Below are 18,368 nucleotides of genomic sequence, written 5' to 3'. Positions count from 1 at the left end.
TTTGCCATAAAGTTCTCCTTACTCGCTGCAATGAATCTTTCTCCACTCTGCTGCCTCCTGGTTGCACTTTTTGGCTTTGCTCTTGCTGAGATTCAAACCCATTGTGTTTGGTTATGGGGGCAGGTCGCAAATTCCTTAAAATCCTGACAAAATCTATATAACCTTGCCAACAGAAGAATATGCATGGATACACAACAAATTTAGAGGATGCGCTTGCTTTAGAAAGAAGGGGAAGAAGAATGCCTCTGAAGATTGGTATCCATACAAATGGTCAGAGAGGCGCAGTCACCTGCAGGAGGCAGGGTGGCATGCCGTGAAGATAGGGTCAGTGATGTCACGTGTTGGTATTATCGAAGAAACGGGTCCACCAGGGGAAGAGGTTTGCCCACCATGAAAGCTGCAAGGGTAAATGAGGGCGGGAAGCTGGCAGAACCCAGCCAGCACTGCCTGGGAACAGAGACCCACAGGGTGAAGCTGGCCCCAGCCCGGAGCTGGAGATTTGGGGACGTTACTGTAGTGATGTCCTTTAAAGCCCCTGATCAGAGACATGTTCTCAGTTAAGATTCAGTACTTGTGCAGACGTCTGCAGAGTAAAATCCGGCTGCTTATGGGGGCTTCTACCTGCCAGGGGAAGAGTATGTCGGTTCTGGTGATGTAATAAACACTGGCCATTTAAAATGATTAAGCGTGTCCTAATTATACATCTCGTGCCGAGTATGGACCTACCTCAAAGACAGACACACTTGGAACTGATAAAAGTGGCTTGACAGCCTGTGAGGCCGGGCCACAGCAGGGCAGGTGGCAGGTGGCAGGTGGAGGCAGGCCGCCTGAGCCGGCCAGGCTAGCTCCGAGGGTCAGAACCTGCTGCGGATGCCTACAGACGGGCCACCTTGGCACACACCTGCTCACCGCCCTTGGAGAGTCAAGGGCGAGGGCAGCAGTTTTCAAAGTGCGGGCAGAGGGCGTCGGGTGGTGGTGGCAGCGGCGGCAGCTGTGAAATCACAATGCCTTTTCATGATAATCCTAAACCAAGGTTCGCTGTTGTCACTTGAAGCGACATCACGAGAGTCTGCAGGGAACATTACGGAATACCGTTTGCTCACTTTGCCTTCTGATTTTGGAATTGTTCATCAAAATATGTGCTACAGTGGGCTTCCTACTTTAAAACGAATCCATCAGTAAATATTTGAAAGTTTCTCAGTTTAAATTTCAGACATAGTATACCTCAAATGGTTTAAAACCCCCATGTAAATAAAAACTCTTTGTGATTGCTACTTGATAATCCTGAGTGTATAAAGTGGTTCTAAGCCAGCCAGTTTGAGAAATGCGCGTCTGCTGGCCACAGCCAGGGGAAGGGTGGGGGGGGCACTCAGTAAACCTGAGATTACAGGGGGTCCCACGAAACAGGCTCCCACAGAGAGACCCCTGATGCATCGTAGGCTTGGGTGTAGTTTCTACTGGGGCACACCCACCCAGCTCCCTTCCTGTGTCTTACCTTTGTTTCCATACAGTTCTGGGGGTAGATCGTACGGCACAGGAAAGAAGGCTGTTGGCTCCTGGCTGCCAGAGAAGAATTTCTGTTTCACCTTGAAACTCTCTAGGCCCTGTAAACAGGTGGAATCTATGATTATACTCCACTTTATGAAAGACGACAAAACCCTCCTGATCCCAGAATATCACAAGAAACAATCTTATCATTATGACACCCACAACAAGATTCATGTGATTTCGGAGCAATTTTCAATGTTTGGTAGGCAAATATATTATAATCCCCCCCATTATTCTCTTTCCTAAAAATGAGAGGTTTACGTTTTTGGAATTAAATGACAAGTTTGCAAAAGTCTAACAAAGGATATAGAGAAACAATTTGGGGCACCGTAGCCCATTTCTACTGAACACTGTACAGTTGGTGGGGCATTTGTGGGACTCACTACAAAAATACCTCAAAATGTTTTCAGTATTGCTATAGTAACAGGCTGCCTCTTCTGGAGTTAGAAGAGTTGCTTTCACATATTATGAAAGTGTTCTATATAATGTGACAGGAATATAAAAGCGAAAAATTTTCACAACCTATCAAAATGGAAGGTGAACTGCCAGAACTCCAGAGCAGGGCCTGAGTCTTGGTGTGAATCCGGGGGGGGGGGGGGGAAGGTTTCCACGCAGGCTGATGTGCACACACCTCTTTCTCTCACGGGGATGCTGAGCACAGGGTTTATCAGCATGTTTGGTCTTTCCCCTGGGTCTCCTCACCTGAGCATCTTCCGAGCCCCTCCACTGCTTCTGCCCACGTTACAGACACAGATCCGCCCCTCACCTCCTAAATACCCGTACGCTAAACACTGCTGATGGCTAAGGTAATATACAAATAAGGGCCAGGGTTCTCTGTCCCCGTGATCATGGAACTTGGTGAGGGAGGCACAGTTCAGGAGGCCTTGGCTCCAGACAATGCAAACTTTAGCCTTTGTTCTGGCAGTGACTAAGCCAGTGAGTGGCTGGTTCTCCCTCCTTCCCTCAATCAACAAATGAAGGGATGGAGGCGCTGTGAGAGCCAAAGGTCATCAGACCTATTTCTTGTAATTTTGCAACTGTTGCTTTTTCGCTTAACCTTCACAAACACTGGCTCAGCAGGACACTAATGGTGCCAGGTTCAACCCCACCAGGCTGAAATAGGAGCTGCAGGCTACAGCAAAAAGCAGAATCCAACCGAGACAACAGCATTAGAGGTCCATTCCTGATTATAATACTGAAATCCACACCTGCCAAACATAGTACAGACTCCAGAAAGCAGGAGCATATGATAAACTTTGCTCCAGGGTCTACCTCCTAACTCCTTTCCCGGAGTCCCTCTTTTTTTTTTTTTTGCGGGTCTGGGGATGGAACGCAGGGGCATTCAACCTCTGAGCTATACCCCCTGCCCTACTTTTTATTCTTTATTTTGAAACAGGGTCTCACTAAGTTGTGGATGGCCTCACTAAGTAGCTGAGGCTGTCTGCGAACCGCGATCCTCTGGTCTCAGCCTCCTGAATGCTGGGATTACCAGTGTGTGCACCACCACGCCCGGCTCCAGGAGTCCCTCTTTCCTGAATAGCCCAAGACTCTAGAAAAGCCAACAACTCTTTTTCCTATGGAAATGTGGGAACTTGTGTTGTTAGAATGCCCAAGGTCCTTTTGTGTGACTCAATAAAGTTCCTTTCTGTTTGACTTGAACCAGTCTTGGAGTCCCTGTTGGCATACACCAAAGGTAAGGGCCCAGGTGGGTACGGCTAACACACTCTCCCTTGTGGGGCAGGTATAGAGTCAATAAATGCAGCGTTACTCTCATCCTCATGGAGTGCACAGTCTGGGAGAAGAAATTAAACAGATGCTTCACAAAAGAAACAGTTATGATTTGTGGTAAGCCTTGTGAACAGCAGTCAAGGAGTCCCACAAGAGAACAGCAGGGCAGGTGTGGGTTTGGCGGAAGCCTCTCTAAAGAAGGTGACGCTGTCTTTAAACTGCGAGAAGAGCAGGGCTGGAGGTGGAAGGGGTGTTCCAGGTGGAGGGAAGGGCACTGGTCAAGGCCCAGAGGCGGCCGAGAGCTTGGTGTGTTCCAGGATCTAAGAATGACGGCCACTGGGACAGGTGGGCACTTAACTTCTCAGGTCTCAAGTTTCTTTATGTGTGAAACTAGGCTAGTCAAGCTTCTGGGCAGTCATCATGTTAATGCTCCTAACGTAAGCCCCAGCAAGAGTCCTGGTGCACAGGAGGTGACAAGAGCTACTGAGCTGGAGACATAGGGTTAAAGAACCATCCCTAGCCCGGCGTGGTGGCGCACACTTGTGAACCCAGCATTTGGGAGGCTGAGACAGGAGGATCATGGTTGGCGGACAGCCTCAGCTACTTAGTGAAGTTCTTTGCAACTCAGTGAGAACCTGTTTCAAAATAAAGAATAAAAAATAGGGCTGGGGGTATAGCTAGGAGGTAGAATGCCCTTGGGTTCGATCCCCAATACAGCAACCCCCCCCCCCACAAAAAAAAATCCCTGCTTGACTTCTGCATTAGAGCAAATAAAATATCGTATGTTAAAGGGCTTGTACATGTTAAGAGCTTCAGCAAAAGCACAAGATCATGGCAGGCTGCCTCAGGACAGTTGAATTCTGGAAACCCTGGCATCGGTGAGGTCAGAGACGGGAAGTGATGCTGATTTAATGATTATTCAGTACCACTATGAGTCAGGTGTGGTAGCGTACACCTGTAACCCCAGTACTCGAGAGGCTGAGACAGGAGATTCACAGGTTCAAAGCCAACCGCGGCAACCTAGGGAAACTATCTCAAAAATAAAAAATAAAACTGGGGTGGGAGTAGAGCTCAGGGGAGGATGCCCATGAGTTTAATCCCCAGTACCACCACCACCACCAAAACAAATACTATTATTGAATTTCGGGTAAAAGGAGAAAAAAACGACAGACTGTTGATGGCCTGGACCCAGATCCAACACCCCACACGCCTACCCAGGCCTCCACTGCGTGGTGTCTGACCTCAGATCTGAGGTTTGAGCCATCAGCATCTGACAGAAACCAATATGCTTTTTCCTTGAATGCCATTTCTGATCCAAATGCTGGGGTATTACATGAAAAGGCACCACTTTTCCCTTCAATCTGGTTGTCAAATAATTTGAAGCTGTCGCCTGATTATCATTATTTCTCTATCACAGCTGTATCACGTGGTATTTTACAAAACAGAGGAAGGCACCCTCCGGGGCGCAGACCCTGAGGAGCCAGTGAGGACGCCTTGCTCACGCAGCACCAGGTGAGAGGGCGGCGCGACCATGCAGCAATTGCCGGCTTTCCCTCTGCGGGATCCGGGAGTGGAGGCGTGTGCGTCGGTCACCGCTGTGATGATTCCGTTCGGCAGTCTGGCTCCACCAGACAAGGAGGCCGCTCGGATCTCAGTTAAGGCACGCTTACTCTGCTTGGTGCTCATGTCTGAGTAGCAGTGTTCCAGGGTTTCCCTGGTAGAAGAGCGGGGGCAGCAGAACTCCCCAGAAGGAGCACCCCATCACAGATGCGTTAGCTGTCAGGGAAGTCAGTCACAGGAAGGTGGGGGCCGGTTCTTCCTGTGAGGCAGGATCTGACCCAGCTGGGGACTCCGGGCGCAGTGCTCACCTGGCAGGGCTCTGGGGGTGTGCTTTGCGTGCGTACGTGTTAGTTCCTGGAGGTTGAACCCAGGCGTTCTACCTGAGCTGTACCCCCAGCCCTGTTTTATTTTTAATTTTCGAAACAGGGTCTTGCTAAGTTGCAGAGGGCCTGGCTGAATTGCTGAGTGTGGCCTCGAACCTGTGATCCTTCTTCTTAGCCTCTCAAGTGCTGGGATTATAGGCCTGTGCCACCGCCCCTGGCTCAAGGATGCACTTTTGATATGCAAAGAGATGAGTGTGGCTCAGGAGGAAAGAAGGGGCTGACAGTGATGTCTTGGAAGCCACCATCAGGATGTGATGGAAAGCCCAGCGGACCGGCCTCAGCGCTCACCCTTCTGTTGAACCAGGTGGGTTACGTGCCGCTGCCGCCACTGCCCTTGGCTTCTACTGAGCGCTGGCAAAGCCCTTGGGACTGCTGAACTCTTCACAAGTCCTAACTCTGAACTCTCACACCGCCCTGTGAATTAGTTACAGCTGAGAAAAAAGGGGCCAGGGCAGGAGAGGGCCTGGGCCGCGGCTGGCCAGGGGCCCTCCCTCTGCTCTGCCTTGTTTCTAAGTCCATCCTCTGTCATTTTGGCTCGCATAGACCTGAGGCCCCTAGATCTTAGGCCTGGGTTCTGGGGAAATTCCTTTTTTGGTATCCTGCCACGAGTTCTCCCAGATTCTGTCTATTTGAGAGTCTCTGGCTGAGGCGGAGAGCTGCAGCCCTGTATCATACAACTACCAAGGGGCCGTTGCTCTGCTGCCTACACCGTCAACTTGTGTACAAAGCTGGTGGCCAGAGCCCAGGGTGTGAGGACGGGGCAAGAGAGGAAACCATGAGGCACTGTCCTCTGCGGGCCAAGGGGAGTCACCGAGGTCAAAGGGTGGAGGAATACAGACCCTGACACGTGGGTGGAAACTGGGCTCTGAAGCAGGGCAGACACCTAAGGTGGGGAAGGGGAGCAACGGGCAGCGAGCCCAGGGCACGTGGGATCGGATAAGGCAATTGGGTGGGTGAGAGGCCGGTGTCACCAGCTGGAGGGAGAAGGTGTGAGGTCGCCATGAAATCTCAGGTGAAACACTGCTGTCCAGCTGTGGACAACTGGGAGGCCACAGGCAAGGGGCGAGGCAGATGGCTAGAGACCGGGGGGAAAGTTAACTCATCAGGACCTCCTGCAAATGCATTAGTTCGTTCAGGGCCTAAGTCATAAGAAAAGAGCATATCCTCATGGTAGGTGCCATCTTTGAGAACAAAAAGATAAAGGGTTGTTCAACCAGAACACAGAAAAGAGAAAGCAGAGACTTGAAGACTGAGGTCAGGCAGAGATTTGACTCTTTGGAGATTTGATGGAAGAATTTTTGATTCTGATCATGGAGAAGAGGAAACCCACCACCATCTCTGGAACAAAAATAGCCTGGGGCTCAGGGGATGCTGCCCAGCCCTACGACAAAGGCAGGAACACCTGGGCCACCTTCATCTGGAAGGAAACAGTACAGGGCACCAGGCCAGGGCTCTCAGATGGTTGTGTGCAGTATTCATGGAGGTGGGGGAAGTTCTAGCCACAACGTGTAAGGCAGGTTCCAGTCCAGGCCTGGCAAAGTATGTGCCCAAAGGACACCAAAAGGAAGAAAGCGCAAAGAAAAATGTGTGTACCTCCCTGATGTACGCACAGACGTCTTAGGGTCTGCAATGCAGCCACTGGTCTTTGACATCACTAATCTTTCCTAAAATTGAGATACTTCAAACCCAAATGTGTGAGTCTAACTTGAAAGTTATATACAACTATAGTAAAGGGATAATCCACAAACACTGTAGAACTGATAAGCTGATACTAGATCTCAAAAGTCTTTGACTTCAAATTATAAAGCTTTTATTAAGTACCTACTGTATGCCAACATTTCTAAGTGTCAGGCCCGCTATGTGAAATGGTCTTTGACATTCACTTCTGAGGCCTTGAACATGCTCTTAATCAAAAGGAAGGTTTTAATCGCAGGTGATGCTGATCTTGAGAGGATGTGTTTAGAGATTCATTCATTCAAAAGAAGTAGAAAAAACTGAGAACAAATCTTTACTTAGTGATTAGGGATTTTGCTTTCAGATTGACCCCAGAGGCTTCACATGGAATTTTTATTATGAATGGACACGCTGGCTCTCCATCCGCTAGCTTTTTGGCTCCAAAGTGTATCATGTCACATGGCTACGGGGCCGGTGAATGACAGGTCCTATTCACAGGTGTGGGAAAGCAGAGGACTGCAAGGGTCCTTAGGGTTCTGCCTCTGCAGTGTTTGTCCCTGTGCCATCCCTGATAATCTGCGACACTGGTCTCAGGTCAGTGGTCAGGACACAGTGATCAAGGTGGCCAACTGGTAAAGGACAGAGAGGCAACTCTGGGTGCTGATAACTCAGAAACATGGGTGGTGTGGACTTGGTGTTCTGCCCAGCAGGCACGAAGGGGGCTGGCTGATCCCAGGAGACTGGATTCTGGATGGTGTCCAGTCAGAAGGAGGACTGCAGAGCTCTGAATAAAGTGCATGTCTTTGGAAAACATTAAAAAGGATCTTTCATCCAGGCACAGTGGGGCAGGCCTGTAATGCTAGCTACTTGGGAGGCTGAAGCAGGAGGATTTCAAGTCTGAGGCCAGCTGGGCGACTTAGTGTATCCCGCCCCAAAATAAGTTAAAAAAGGATGGGGATGAAGCTCAGTGCTTGCCTAGCATGTACAAAGTGCTGGGGTCAATCCCCAGTACTGCTAAAACAAAACAAAACAACAAGCAAAAATCCACCACCTAAAAAAGAAATAATACTCAAATCATTTTGCAACAAACAGCATTTTTATCAGTAAATAATTAGGGTTACGATCAATAAGAAATTCCAAGATATTATTAAATGAATATAAAGGGATTGACATTTGTATTACAATCGACTCTTAAGAGTGTATGTGTGTGTGTGTGTGTGTGTGTGTATGTGTGTGTTTTAATTTCACAATACAACTATAATAAGTAAGCTATTTCAAGTTGTAAGCAAGTTGCTTATAGCACAATTGTGACCCTATGTAAGCACCTACTAAATATAATACTCTGTGGACTGGTCGCATCATCTTCACAGGCACTGTTTTGGTTAGCATTCTCACTACTGTAATCCAAAACAAGTGACCACACACGCAGAGGAAGGAAGATTTCTATTTGCTCACAGTTCTGGAGATTTCGGGGGTTCAGTCCTTGTCAGGCTGGGTCTATGGAGCTCAGGGCTCATAGCAATGGGAAGCAGAGGGAGAAAGCAAGGGGTATGCTCACACATCGTGGGGGCCAAAGGAAGACAGCGAGCAAAAGGATTCAAAGACAAGCACAGTCCCTAAGGCCACACCCCTGGGGTGTACCTCTTCCAGCCATAGGTTACCATGCATTAAACCCATGCGTAGAGCTGTATCCACCGATGAGACTATAACCCTTGTAGTTTAATTGCTTCAACTCTGAACACGGATACACAATCTCTTCAGTGGACATTCTATATATAAACACATCAAGTTGCTAAGAACAGGAAGGTGTGAACTCCAGGTTCATTCTCTCTCTTTCTCTCCCCTCCCTCCCTCCTCCCCTCTTTTTTGTGGTACTAGGGATAGAACTCAGGGGCATTCTACCTGAGAGCTACACCCTCCAGCCCCCCTTTTTTGACTCTTTATTTTGAAACAGGGTCTCACTGAGTTGCAAAGGGCCTCACTAAGTAGCTGAGGCTGTTTGCGAACTGCGATCCTCCTGCTTCAGCCTCCCGAATGCTGGGATTACAAGCGTGCGCCACCACACCAGACTTTTATTTATTTTTTTGAATATTTAATTTGGAACAAGCTCTCACTAAATTGTAAAGGGCCTCACCAAGTAGCTGAGGCTGGCTTTGAACCTGTGATCCTCCTGTCTCAGCCTCCCAAGTATTGGGATTACAGGTGTGCACCACCATGTCCGGCTCTCCACGTACTTTAAAGAAGCAATACCAACTAAGAGCCATTTGCTGAGAGCCTCCTGTGTCCCCAGGAGAGAGCAGCTCACAGTCTGGTTGAGGGGACACCCCCCTGCAACAGTTGTAAGCGGTGGGATAAGTAACGAGCCCAGATTCCAGAGAGCTGTGGCATGCAGCGGGGGTGTCTTGAGTGGAGACAGCATGGCAGGTGGAGGTAGGGGTGCTCCTCCTAACATAGATTAGGTCTGGCTAGCACAGTGTCATGGCTGGTCACAAGAACCACGAGTTCTGCACAGTAAGGGGCTGTGCCAGGAAAGAGAGGAGAGAGGTGAGGCCGGAGCAGCCAGGAGTCAGAGCCCGAAAGAGAAGGAGGCTGTGCTGGGAGTCTGGGCTCCGCTTTCCACATCTGCACCAGTTGGGCCCATGACAGGACGTGTGGTTGACACAGAACATTCTGGAAGCAGGGTGAGGAGCAGCTGGTGGTGGCTAGGGGTGGCCAGAGGGAACAGCTTTCCAAACAGCGTCAAAGAGTTGGGAATGATGAGACTATGTGATTAATATGAGGGTGAAAGAGCTATCGAGGATGACTGCCATCCTTCGGCGTGGATGAACAGTAACAGTATCTCACTAATAACCAGGCTGTGTGGTTTACACGATCAAGAGGGTTTTGATTATCTGCAATGCCCTATATCCACAAGTACTTTCTGAATAGTATGTTATAGTCATTATAACTTAAGACTTTTATTTTAAAAGGTTCAACATGTCTGAAAACTGACCTGAGTTAACTGATGGCTTTCCACTATCCAAGCGGGACAATATCCTATGAGTCCTGCCTGCCATCGCCATCAAAACAGGATTCCAACCCTCGCCGGGCACAGGGTACTGTTTCTTCTTTCCCCGGATATCACACACATGGTCGTGTCTGTCTAGAAGGCTCTTGGTGGGACAGTGGGCTAAGCCCACATATTTCTCAAGGGACACATTAAAAGCTACCTTTTTACAAAAGCCTTTCTGGAACCTCCTGGCAGGCCCCACATTTCCTCAAAGCTCTTTATTTTAAACAAGGCACACTACGGTTCTCATTACACAGTGTAAAAATTCATGTCTGTTCCCTTGACTTATCTTTGAATTTCCCGAGAACAAAGACCCTGGCACACTCCTCATTCTTCCTCCAGGGCCTGCCACCGAGGAGGCCCAGGGGCTTGTGGAGCTGCGCTGGCATCAATGAGGTCAGCTCCCGGTGACTGAAACGTTCAGCTCCAAGCCTGGGATGTGCCCTGAGGAGGGAACCAGGGAACAGCCCACCACGCACTTCTCCTTTGCAGTCATATGTCTTGTTCTGGAGCTTGTAAAATCTCAGCAAGTCAACAGACTCCCCATGACACAGACCCTGGGCTGACCTCAAAGCCAGCAACACAACGTGATATCTGTGTAAAAGTCTACTGCGTCTCCAGCAGCCCCTCGCAACAGTGAGCAATGTGTGTTTGTTTAAAGACAATGTCTCCTGTACCCCCAAACCCAACACTACTGTTCATAGACTGACAAGATACAATGAGCCTGAGAGTCTACCTCAGGGTGGCTTCCTAGCTCACAACCCTCCTTTCCCTGGAAACAGGTCAGATGCGGGGAGGCGCTGGGAACGCCCAGAGGCGGGAAGGCAGGCCTAAGCCACTGAAGTGCAGAGTGGCCAGCCTGAGCCTGGGCCTACACGGGGGAGCGACTAGAGAGAAGGTTACGGCTGAGGTCTCCGAGCCAGCCTGCACCCATCTTCTAGGCCTTGGAGGTTCAACAGTTCCTTGGATGCTATGACTTTCCCTTGCATCTTTCTACAAAACTCCTTTCTTTTGGAGGCTTACACTGATTTTTGTAAAACAGCTGAAAGAATAAGGTCCTTCTAGCATCTGGGTTCTGCTTGCTCAGGCTGGGCACCTGCCTCATGTCTTAGTGCTCAGCAGGTATCTGGTCATATTATCTACATACGGGTGCCTGCCCGACTTTAGGACACCCTTGGGAGAGCACGGTCGTAACTTTCCTGGGCATCATCCACAACACCTAACTTCAGGAACCTGTTTCAGTCATTTAGGATCCCTCGAAGGACACAGACAAGCCACCAAATGGGAAAATGGTGAGGGACCAGACAGCGGCCTTTCGAGAGTCCTTATCACTGCTAAGAAGGATGCTGGCTGTAGAGCACTGTTTCAGGCTCTATCCTGAGACAAGTCAACAAACGGTTAGGGAAATCGGTTATCTTCTTAGTGTGTTAATTACATGGTCACCCTGGTTGGGGCCTGCTTCTGAATCTGTTTACACAGCAGAAGAGGAATATTAATATATTAAATAATATATTAAATAATATATAACATATATTTTATATAATATATAAATAAATAATATATATTTATATATAAATATATTTATATAATATATAAAATAATATATATAATATATAACTATATTTATAAATATATATAAATCAATATATAAATCATATACACACACACACACACACACACACACACGCACACACACATATATATATATTGTGGTACTAGAAGTGGAACTCAGGGGCTTTCTACCTCCGGGCTATACTCCCAGATCTATTTTATATTTTATTTGGAAACAGGGTCTCACTAAGTTGCTGAGAGCCTCACTAAGTAGCTGAGGCTGGCTTTGAACCTGCGTGATCCTCCTGTCTCAGCCTCCCAAGTGCTGGGATTAAAAGTGTGCGCCACCACACCCGGCTAGGATTCCATGTTTTATGTTCTTCTTTTTTTAAAGCTATACTCCCAGCTCTTTAAAAATTTTCTTTTTTAAATTTTGGAAGTGGATTTATACTGCACTGTCCTCAGCAATCCTCTTGTCTTAGCTTCCCAAGTTCTAAGATTATAGGCATGTGGCACCAGGCATCGCTAAGAGACTGCAGGCTTAGGCAGTCCTCCCCCTTCCCTTGCTGGGGATTGAACTCAGGGTCTCAAGCATGTGAGGCAAGTGCTGAGTTACACCTCCAGCTCCTCCGTTTTTTGTGTATTCTTAAATAACAGACTGTCCTAAATAATGGGATCTCTATTTTACCTAGGATATGCTATACAGGGCTCTTTGTTATTCCAAAAGCAGAGAAATGAAAGCCTAGTATAAATTCAGTTTGAGAATTATAATGATTACCCATTTTTTCCTCGATTTCCCCTCTCCAACGTACAGAGAAAGACTATCTGAGACAAGAATTAGCTGCGGAGAGGCCTGGAGAGGATATAGAAGGGCAATATATTTCTTTCCTACTACCATTTTCACAATCAGGGATCATCTCAGAACAATCACAAAAGGCTAGAATTTTCAAAAGCTGGCAAAAACAAGAGTGAATTTTCCCATTACTTTAGTTATCCCTGGAGATAGCTCTAGCTTCAGTTTAAAGCCACAGTTACTATAATTACACCAAATTAATGAATACTATTACCCTAGAGTTGTGAATTCATTGTTTTGCAGAAGCTGTGATAAAGCTGAAAGATTAGAGAGGCACCGAGAAGACTGAGGTCTCAGGGTGGACCCACTCTGGCTGCGGCACCCTGGGGATATCATATTCTTGCCTATAAAGCACGGTAAATGTCTATCTACCTTGCAGGGATATGAAAGCCGGAACCTTTAGCTGCAAGTAGCACATGGATTTGCTTTGTTTTACGAAATACACTGAAATCTCACGGTACCACACCTTAAAGAGGCCAGTTATACAGTCTTGTAGAAAATCCTTGAGAGCTGAGCATGGTGGTGCACACTTGTAATCCCAGCAACCGGGAGGTGGAGACTGGTTCACAGACAGCCTCAGCTACTTAGTGAGGCCCTTGAATTCAGTGAGACCCTGTTTCAAAAATAAATAGACTAAAAAATATAGGGGGCTGGGGGTGTAGCTCGGAGGTCGGAGGTCCAATGCCCCTGGGGTTCCATCCCTGGTACTGAAAAAAAAAAAAAAATATCCTTGAGACAGACAAAGAGAAGGGTGAATAAAGCCAGGCAAAGGCAGGAGAGAAAGGGAGGAAAGGGTTAATCCTCTGGTGTATGGTGAGTGGAAACAGGGAACTTGGTGGGTGGGCTGGGAAGGAGGGCTCCAGCAGGCCTTAGGACCAGAGTCTAGAGTTAAGAGTGAGGATTAGTGCGGAGCACCCCTTAACTAACTCTAGTCCAGCTGAGGTAGTTCTCAGTGATGCTGTGTCATGTGCGTTTATCATAAATTCAACTATTGCAAGTAGCAAAAAAAAAAAAAAAAAAAAAAAAGACAAAGGAAAAAAATTCTGAGCCGTCTCCTTGGGTGGGCATCTCTGACGGCGTTCCGCTGCCCAGTGTGTACCCAGAGGGATTCGAGGAGGGAGATGGAGGTCTGGATTGTGCGTCTGTTAATCTCTGGGCCAAGTGTGATCCTCATGTTTGGAGAAACGTATGGTGTGTACAACCTGGTCTCTCCATGCAAGCCAGCCACTTTATCTGGTGTTCAGCTGTGAAAACCACGAGCCATTCCAGAGCAGAGAGATGAACGGGCTGTGCTGGACATCTGGAGAGACGGCTTCGAAGGCGGCACCTTGCAGAGGCTCATCGGGTGGCCACACAAGTCCTCTGCTAAGGCCTGAACTCTGGCCAATGAGCTTCTCTGCTTCCCAGGTTTACGCGGCCGATTCTTTCCAGGTGAGATGCCTTTCTGGTCCTCTGGTACCCTGGACCCTTTACACCATTCAACAGCCTCCTACCCTCAGCCATGTCCTTCTGTTTCCCAACTGTGTCCTCCAATCGGTTCCACCTCGGAGGACCTTGCTTGCCTGGGACATTGCTTTGGTGACTTGCCATTTACCACCTTGTAATAATTTTTTATGTGTGTGCTGGGGATTGAACTCATGGGCATATACCTCTAAACTATGGCCCTGGTCCTTCTCATTAATTTCAAAACAGGGCCTTGCTAAGTTGCTGAGGCTGATCTCGAACCTGTGATCCTCCTGTCTCAACCTCCCAGGTACTAACTGGGATTACAAGTGTGCACTACTACTTTCTGATAAATCTTCACAGCATGTTTCACAATGCTTATTTAAATACTGTAGTATCTTTATCTGTCAACTTTTAGTCAGGTGACCTGCAGCAGCCATCCAAGTGTTTCAAGTTCATCGGCACAGACCCGTGGGTAAGAGCACGGGTTCTGGTTTAGAATCCTGATCCTGCTACCTGCCGGCCCTGGACGGACCCCTGCAACTAAAGGAAGAGAACACAAAACTCCACTTCATTTCATGTGCAACCCACCCACCAACTGGAAGTGTGAACTCACAAAGGCTGAAGGGAGGAAGAGGACCCCGAGCTCGTAGGAACGGATCATCAGCTGGGTGCCGTTCTTCTCTAAGGCGCCCCAGGCGGCCTTGGACAGGTTTGCGCTGTAGAGACAGGGACACAGAAAGGGCTGACTCAGTGAGGCATCTCGGCGTGGGTCAGATATTCACAGCTGCAAGGGCATTGGTCAAAAACAAATCAAAACAAAAAAAACCCACACAGCTGCAATCACATTGATTCAGTCCTCCTAGTTGTGTTTTTTTTTTTTTTTAAAGAGAATTTAAATCCTGCTATGTTATAATCCCCTGGATTTATCTAATTGCTAATTTGGGAGAGTTTCGCCCTTATCTGCATTTTTCCCTGAGAGCTGCTCTTAAAAAAAATTGATTTTTCCTTTCCTATTTCTTTCTGTCCAACTCCTGCCATTCCCTTCTTTTCCCCTTTATAACCCTGGTGTGGCCAGGACTTCTGGTTTTGATGTATATAGAAGTAGCTGAAAGAAAGAAAGAAAGGAAGGAAGAAGAAAGGAAGGAAGTGCTAATATTATTTTGAACAGGGGTATCTTGGGCTTCATATTTCCTTCTCCCGCCCACCAGGCCAGGTAGTGCTAATTTCTACTTTCAAGCTAAAGAAAGCAGCGCTGAGTGCAGTAGATAGGTACTTGTGTCTAGAAGGAAACGGTGCATTTGGAGTTGTAGATAGGGCTAAAAATCTCACGTGGTGCAGTGGGAGGAAGGAGACAAGGAACTGACAGCACAAGAGGTGCCCGGATGCACACTGGCTCTCATTTATATGCGAAGGGTAAAAAAGCTGACTGTGAAGAAGCAGGGAGTAGACTAGAAGTTGCCACAGGATAGGAGGGGAGGGGCCTAGGAGGACGGGGGAGGTTGAATAATGGTATCAAAATAAGTACCAGTGTTCTGTAGCACGCTTTGTGATAATTATACATTTTATAAAGAACCAGAGGAGAGGACCTGAAGGTTGCCAACACAAGGAAATGGCATGTGTTTAAGAGATGAAAAAGCTACGTATGGATGTGACTACATCACGCTGTACAAGTGCATTAAGCACTCTCACTGTAGCATGTGAATCTGCGCAACTCGGTGTGTCAGTGCACGCTTGTAATCCCAGTACTTGGGAGGCTGAGACAGGAGGATCCTAGATTTACAGTCAGCCTCAGCAACTTAGTCAGACTCTGTTTCAAAAAATTAAAATAAAATAAATTGGACAGGGGATATAGCTCAGAGGTAGAATGCCTCAGGGTTCAATCTCCACTAATACACACACACACACACACACACACACACACACACACACACACACACACCACAGAAAAAAATTTATTTTTGTGGTCCTATTCAACTCAGGGACATTCTACCTCTGAGTTATACCCCCAGCCCTATTTTATGTTTTATTTTGAAGCAGGGTCTAAGTTGCAGAGGGCCTCACTAAGTTTTTGAGGCTGGCCACAAACCTGCAATCGTCTTGTCTCAACCTCCCAAGTACTGGGATTATAGGTTTGCACTACTATACCAGGGTCAAAAAGGAAATTAAACAAAACAAAACAAAACAAAACAAAACACATGCACACTGGGATGCTCAGGAGTAGAGATCCTAAGATCTGAGGCACCGTTTTAAAACTCTCTCTTCCTGCGAACGCGGCAGATTACTCTTATTTACTGATTAACTGAAATAAACCTACTGTGTGGCTGTTTTAAAATTAGGCTCACCCAAATTCAACTGCACCTTTCTTTTTTCACATGTTCAATGGTGCATTGTGATTACACATCCTCGTGAGGTTCAAGGTCATACAAAGACACCTGCAGGCAGGTCTTGGTGTGACTCCCTTCAGGTCCCACCACACGACCCACACAGCAGCCAGACCCGATACCTTCGTGCGCGGCGCAGCGCAGCGCACCCCTTCCTTCATCAGTCCTTGCCTTTCTCTTCCCACCGCCCTCCCCCATCTCCTATTTTCTCTCTAACTTCCACATGAGAGAAAACATTTAGCCCTGACTTTCTGCAACTGACTGATCTCACTCAGCAAACATTATCTCTAGTTTCATCCATTTTCCTACAAATGACATAATTTCGTTGTTTTTCATGGGTGAATAAAATCCCATTGTGTGTGTATATATGTGTACATACATGTATGTATGATATATACATATCACATTTTTCTTATCCATTTATCTAATGATGGACACCCAGGTTGTTTCTGGGATTTGGCTTTTGAGAATTGTGCTGCTATAAGCGTGTATATTTACTTTTAAAATGTACAGTAAAGCCCCAGCCATTCAGAACCTTTCAAGCCTGACTTTGTGGGTAACAGCATTTCTTCTTTTCCAATAAGCTTTAACGGTGCGTTGCAATTTTACACCATGGGGTTCCGAGTGAGAGAAACAGACACGGGCACTGCACTTGGTGTGTTTTCCTCTGGCTCCCCCTGGCTCCCCACCCCCTTCCCATACATGGTGTTGAGATTGGTACTGATGGCTTCGCTTATGAACACAGCATTATTTCAATCACTTCCTTCATAACCATATTTCAAAGGCCATTCACTGGTGCACGGCTGTGGACGTGCTGGAGTTGCTGTCTGCTGGAGTGGAAAGGGCAAATACAAATAGTTATCGAAGAAGATGAAAAGAAGGACGTGTTCAGGGTTCTCTGGGAACACAGAGGGAGGAATCACGGCTAAGGAAAACTCTCCAAGTGACTGAGCTTATTTGCCAACAATAAAGAATATTGACAGACTCCCCTCCCTAAGTGGACCACGCTGAGGACAGCGAACCTCTCTATCTTGGATGCACAAAGATCAGGATCACCGACGTCACCGTGCTGTGTCACACGAGACAGAAGATGCAGAGGAAGAGAGATGCTAATGACGAAGCGGTGTTACGGCGTTAGAGGAGGCGTGCGCATTGGTGCGCACCTACAAACCTGGCTACTCGCGAGGCCGAGGCAGGGGCAGGAGGAGCAACAGCTCGAGGCCAGCCTGGGCAACTTAGCAAGACTCCCATCTCCCAAAGAAAGAAACAACAACATAGAGTCCAAGAGGGCAGCTTGCTTTTAGATCTCTCACCTGTTGGCAATCAAAGATGACCTCCTGGGCCAAGACAGTGATCTCATGACAAAACTCACGAGAGCATAGAAGGTGGCGTGGAAGACGGACGCACACTTCTGATGAAAGCTCTTCTCATTTTCTAGATTATTACCTTCTGGGTAACTCTCTTGATGGACACCCCAACCAGAGGTGCCTTCTGGAAACTTGTTCCCATTCTTCCCTTAATATGCCAAGATTTGAGGGCTTATTCCACAGGAAAGATCAATGGAGACTGAAGAACACCCTTATTCATGGTTTCTTCCGATCCCACTTTTGTATTTCTAACAGATTTCTAAGTATCTGGAAATTTAAAAACTACCCTAAGTCTTGAAAGAACAAAAGTTACTGGTAGGTTGCCTAGGTGATAAGTCAACAATTCTTGAAATATCATCTTTGGTGATTTTTTACATTCTGAGTAAATACTCTGAATCATCTGAAACGGCAAAAAAGATGGGGTGTGTACTTGCAAACGCTAACGCTGCTGCCCCAGGAGTGACGGTGTCGACAGGCACCCCCGTGTGCAGCAGCAGGGCTGACAGTGACACCTCGGGGCTCTCACTGCTCCTGAGCCGCCAAAGGAGTTTCAGCTTCTGTTCTCCCTCTGACCCACTGTCTGCTGCCTGCCTTAGTTTCTGTCAAGAGCTCATTTCCTCATGGGTGAGGTGGCACACACCTGTAATTGCAGTACTTGGGAGGCTGAGACAGAAGGATCTCAGGTTCAAGATCAGCCTCAACAACCTAGCAAGACCCTGTTTCAAAATAAAAAATAATACAGGGCAGGGGATGTGGCTCGGGGGTAGAATGCGCGCGCACACACACAAGGTCCCATTTCTCTGCTGCCCCGGCCCTCTTTATTCCATC

The 18,368-nt window shown here is 47.5% G+C and overlaps 1 protein-coding gene across 1 annotated transcript in view; it reads right to left on the bottom strand.

The window, feature by feature from the left end:
• TDP1 (tyrosyl-DNA phosphodiesterase 1) overlaps positions 1–18,368 on the bottom strand; it is a gene marked incomplete at both ends in the record, with an annotated part of 79,113 nt that overhangs the window by 7,266 nt on the left and 53,479 nt on the right. Inside the window, 2 exons of the mRNA XM_080707343.1 lie at positions 1,496–1,604; positions 14,406–14,508. Of these exons, the coding sequence (XP_080563469.1) occupies positions 1,496–1,604; positions 14,406–14,508 (212 nt within the window). The remainder of the gene's footprint in view (positions 1–1,495; positions 1,605–14,405; positions 14,509–18,368) is intronic.

Source organism: Muscardinus avellanarius (genome assembly GCF_963383645.1).
Source record: "Muscardinus avellanarius genome assembly, chromosome: 12".
In the NCBI taxonomy this organism is placed as follows: Eukaryota; Metazoa; Chordata; class Mammalia; order Rodentia; family Gliridae; genus Muscardinus; species Muscardinus avellanarius.
This window is presented reverse-complemented; position numbering and strand designations above follow the sequence as displayed.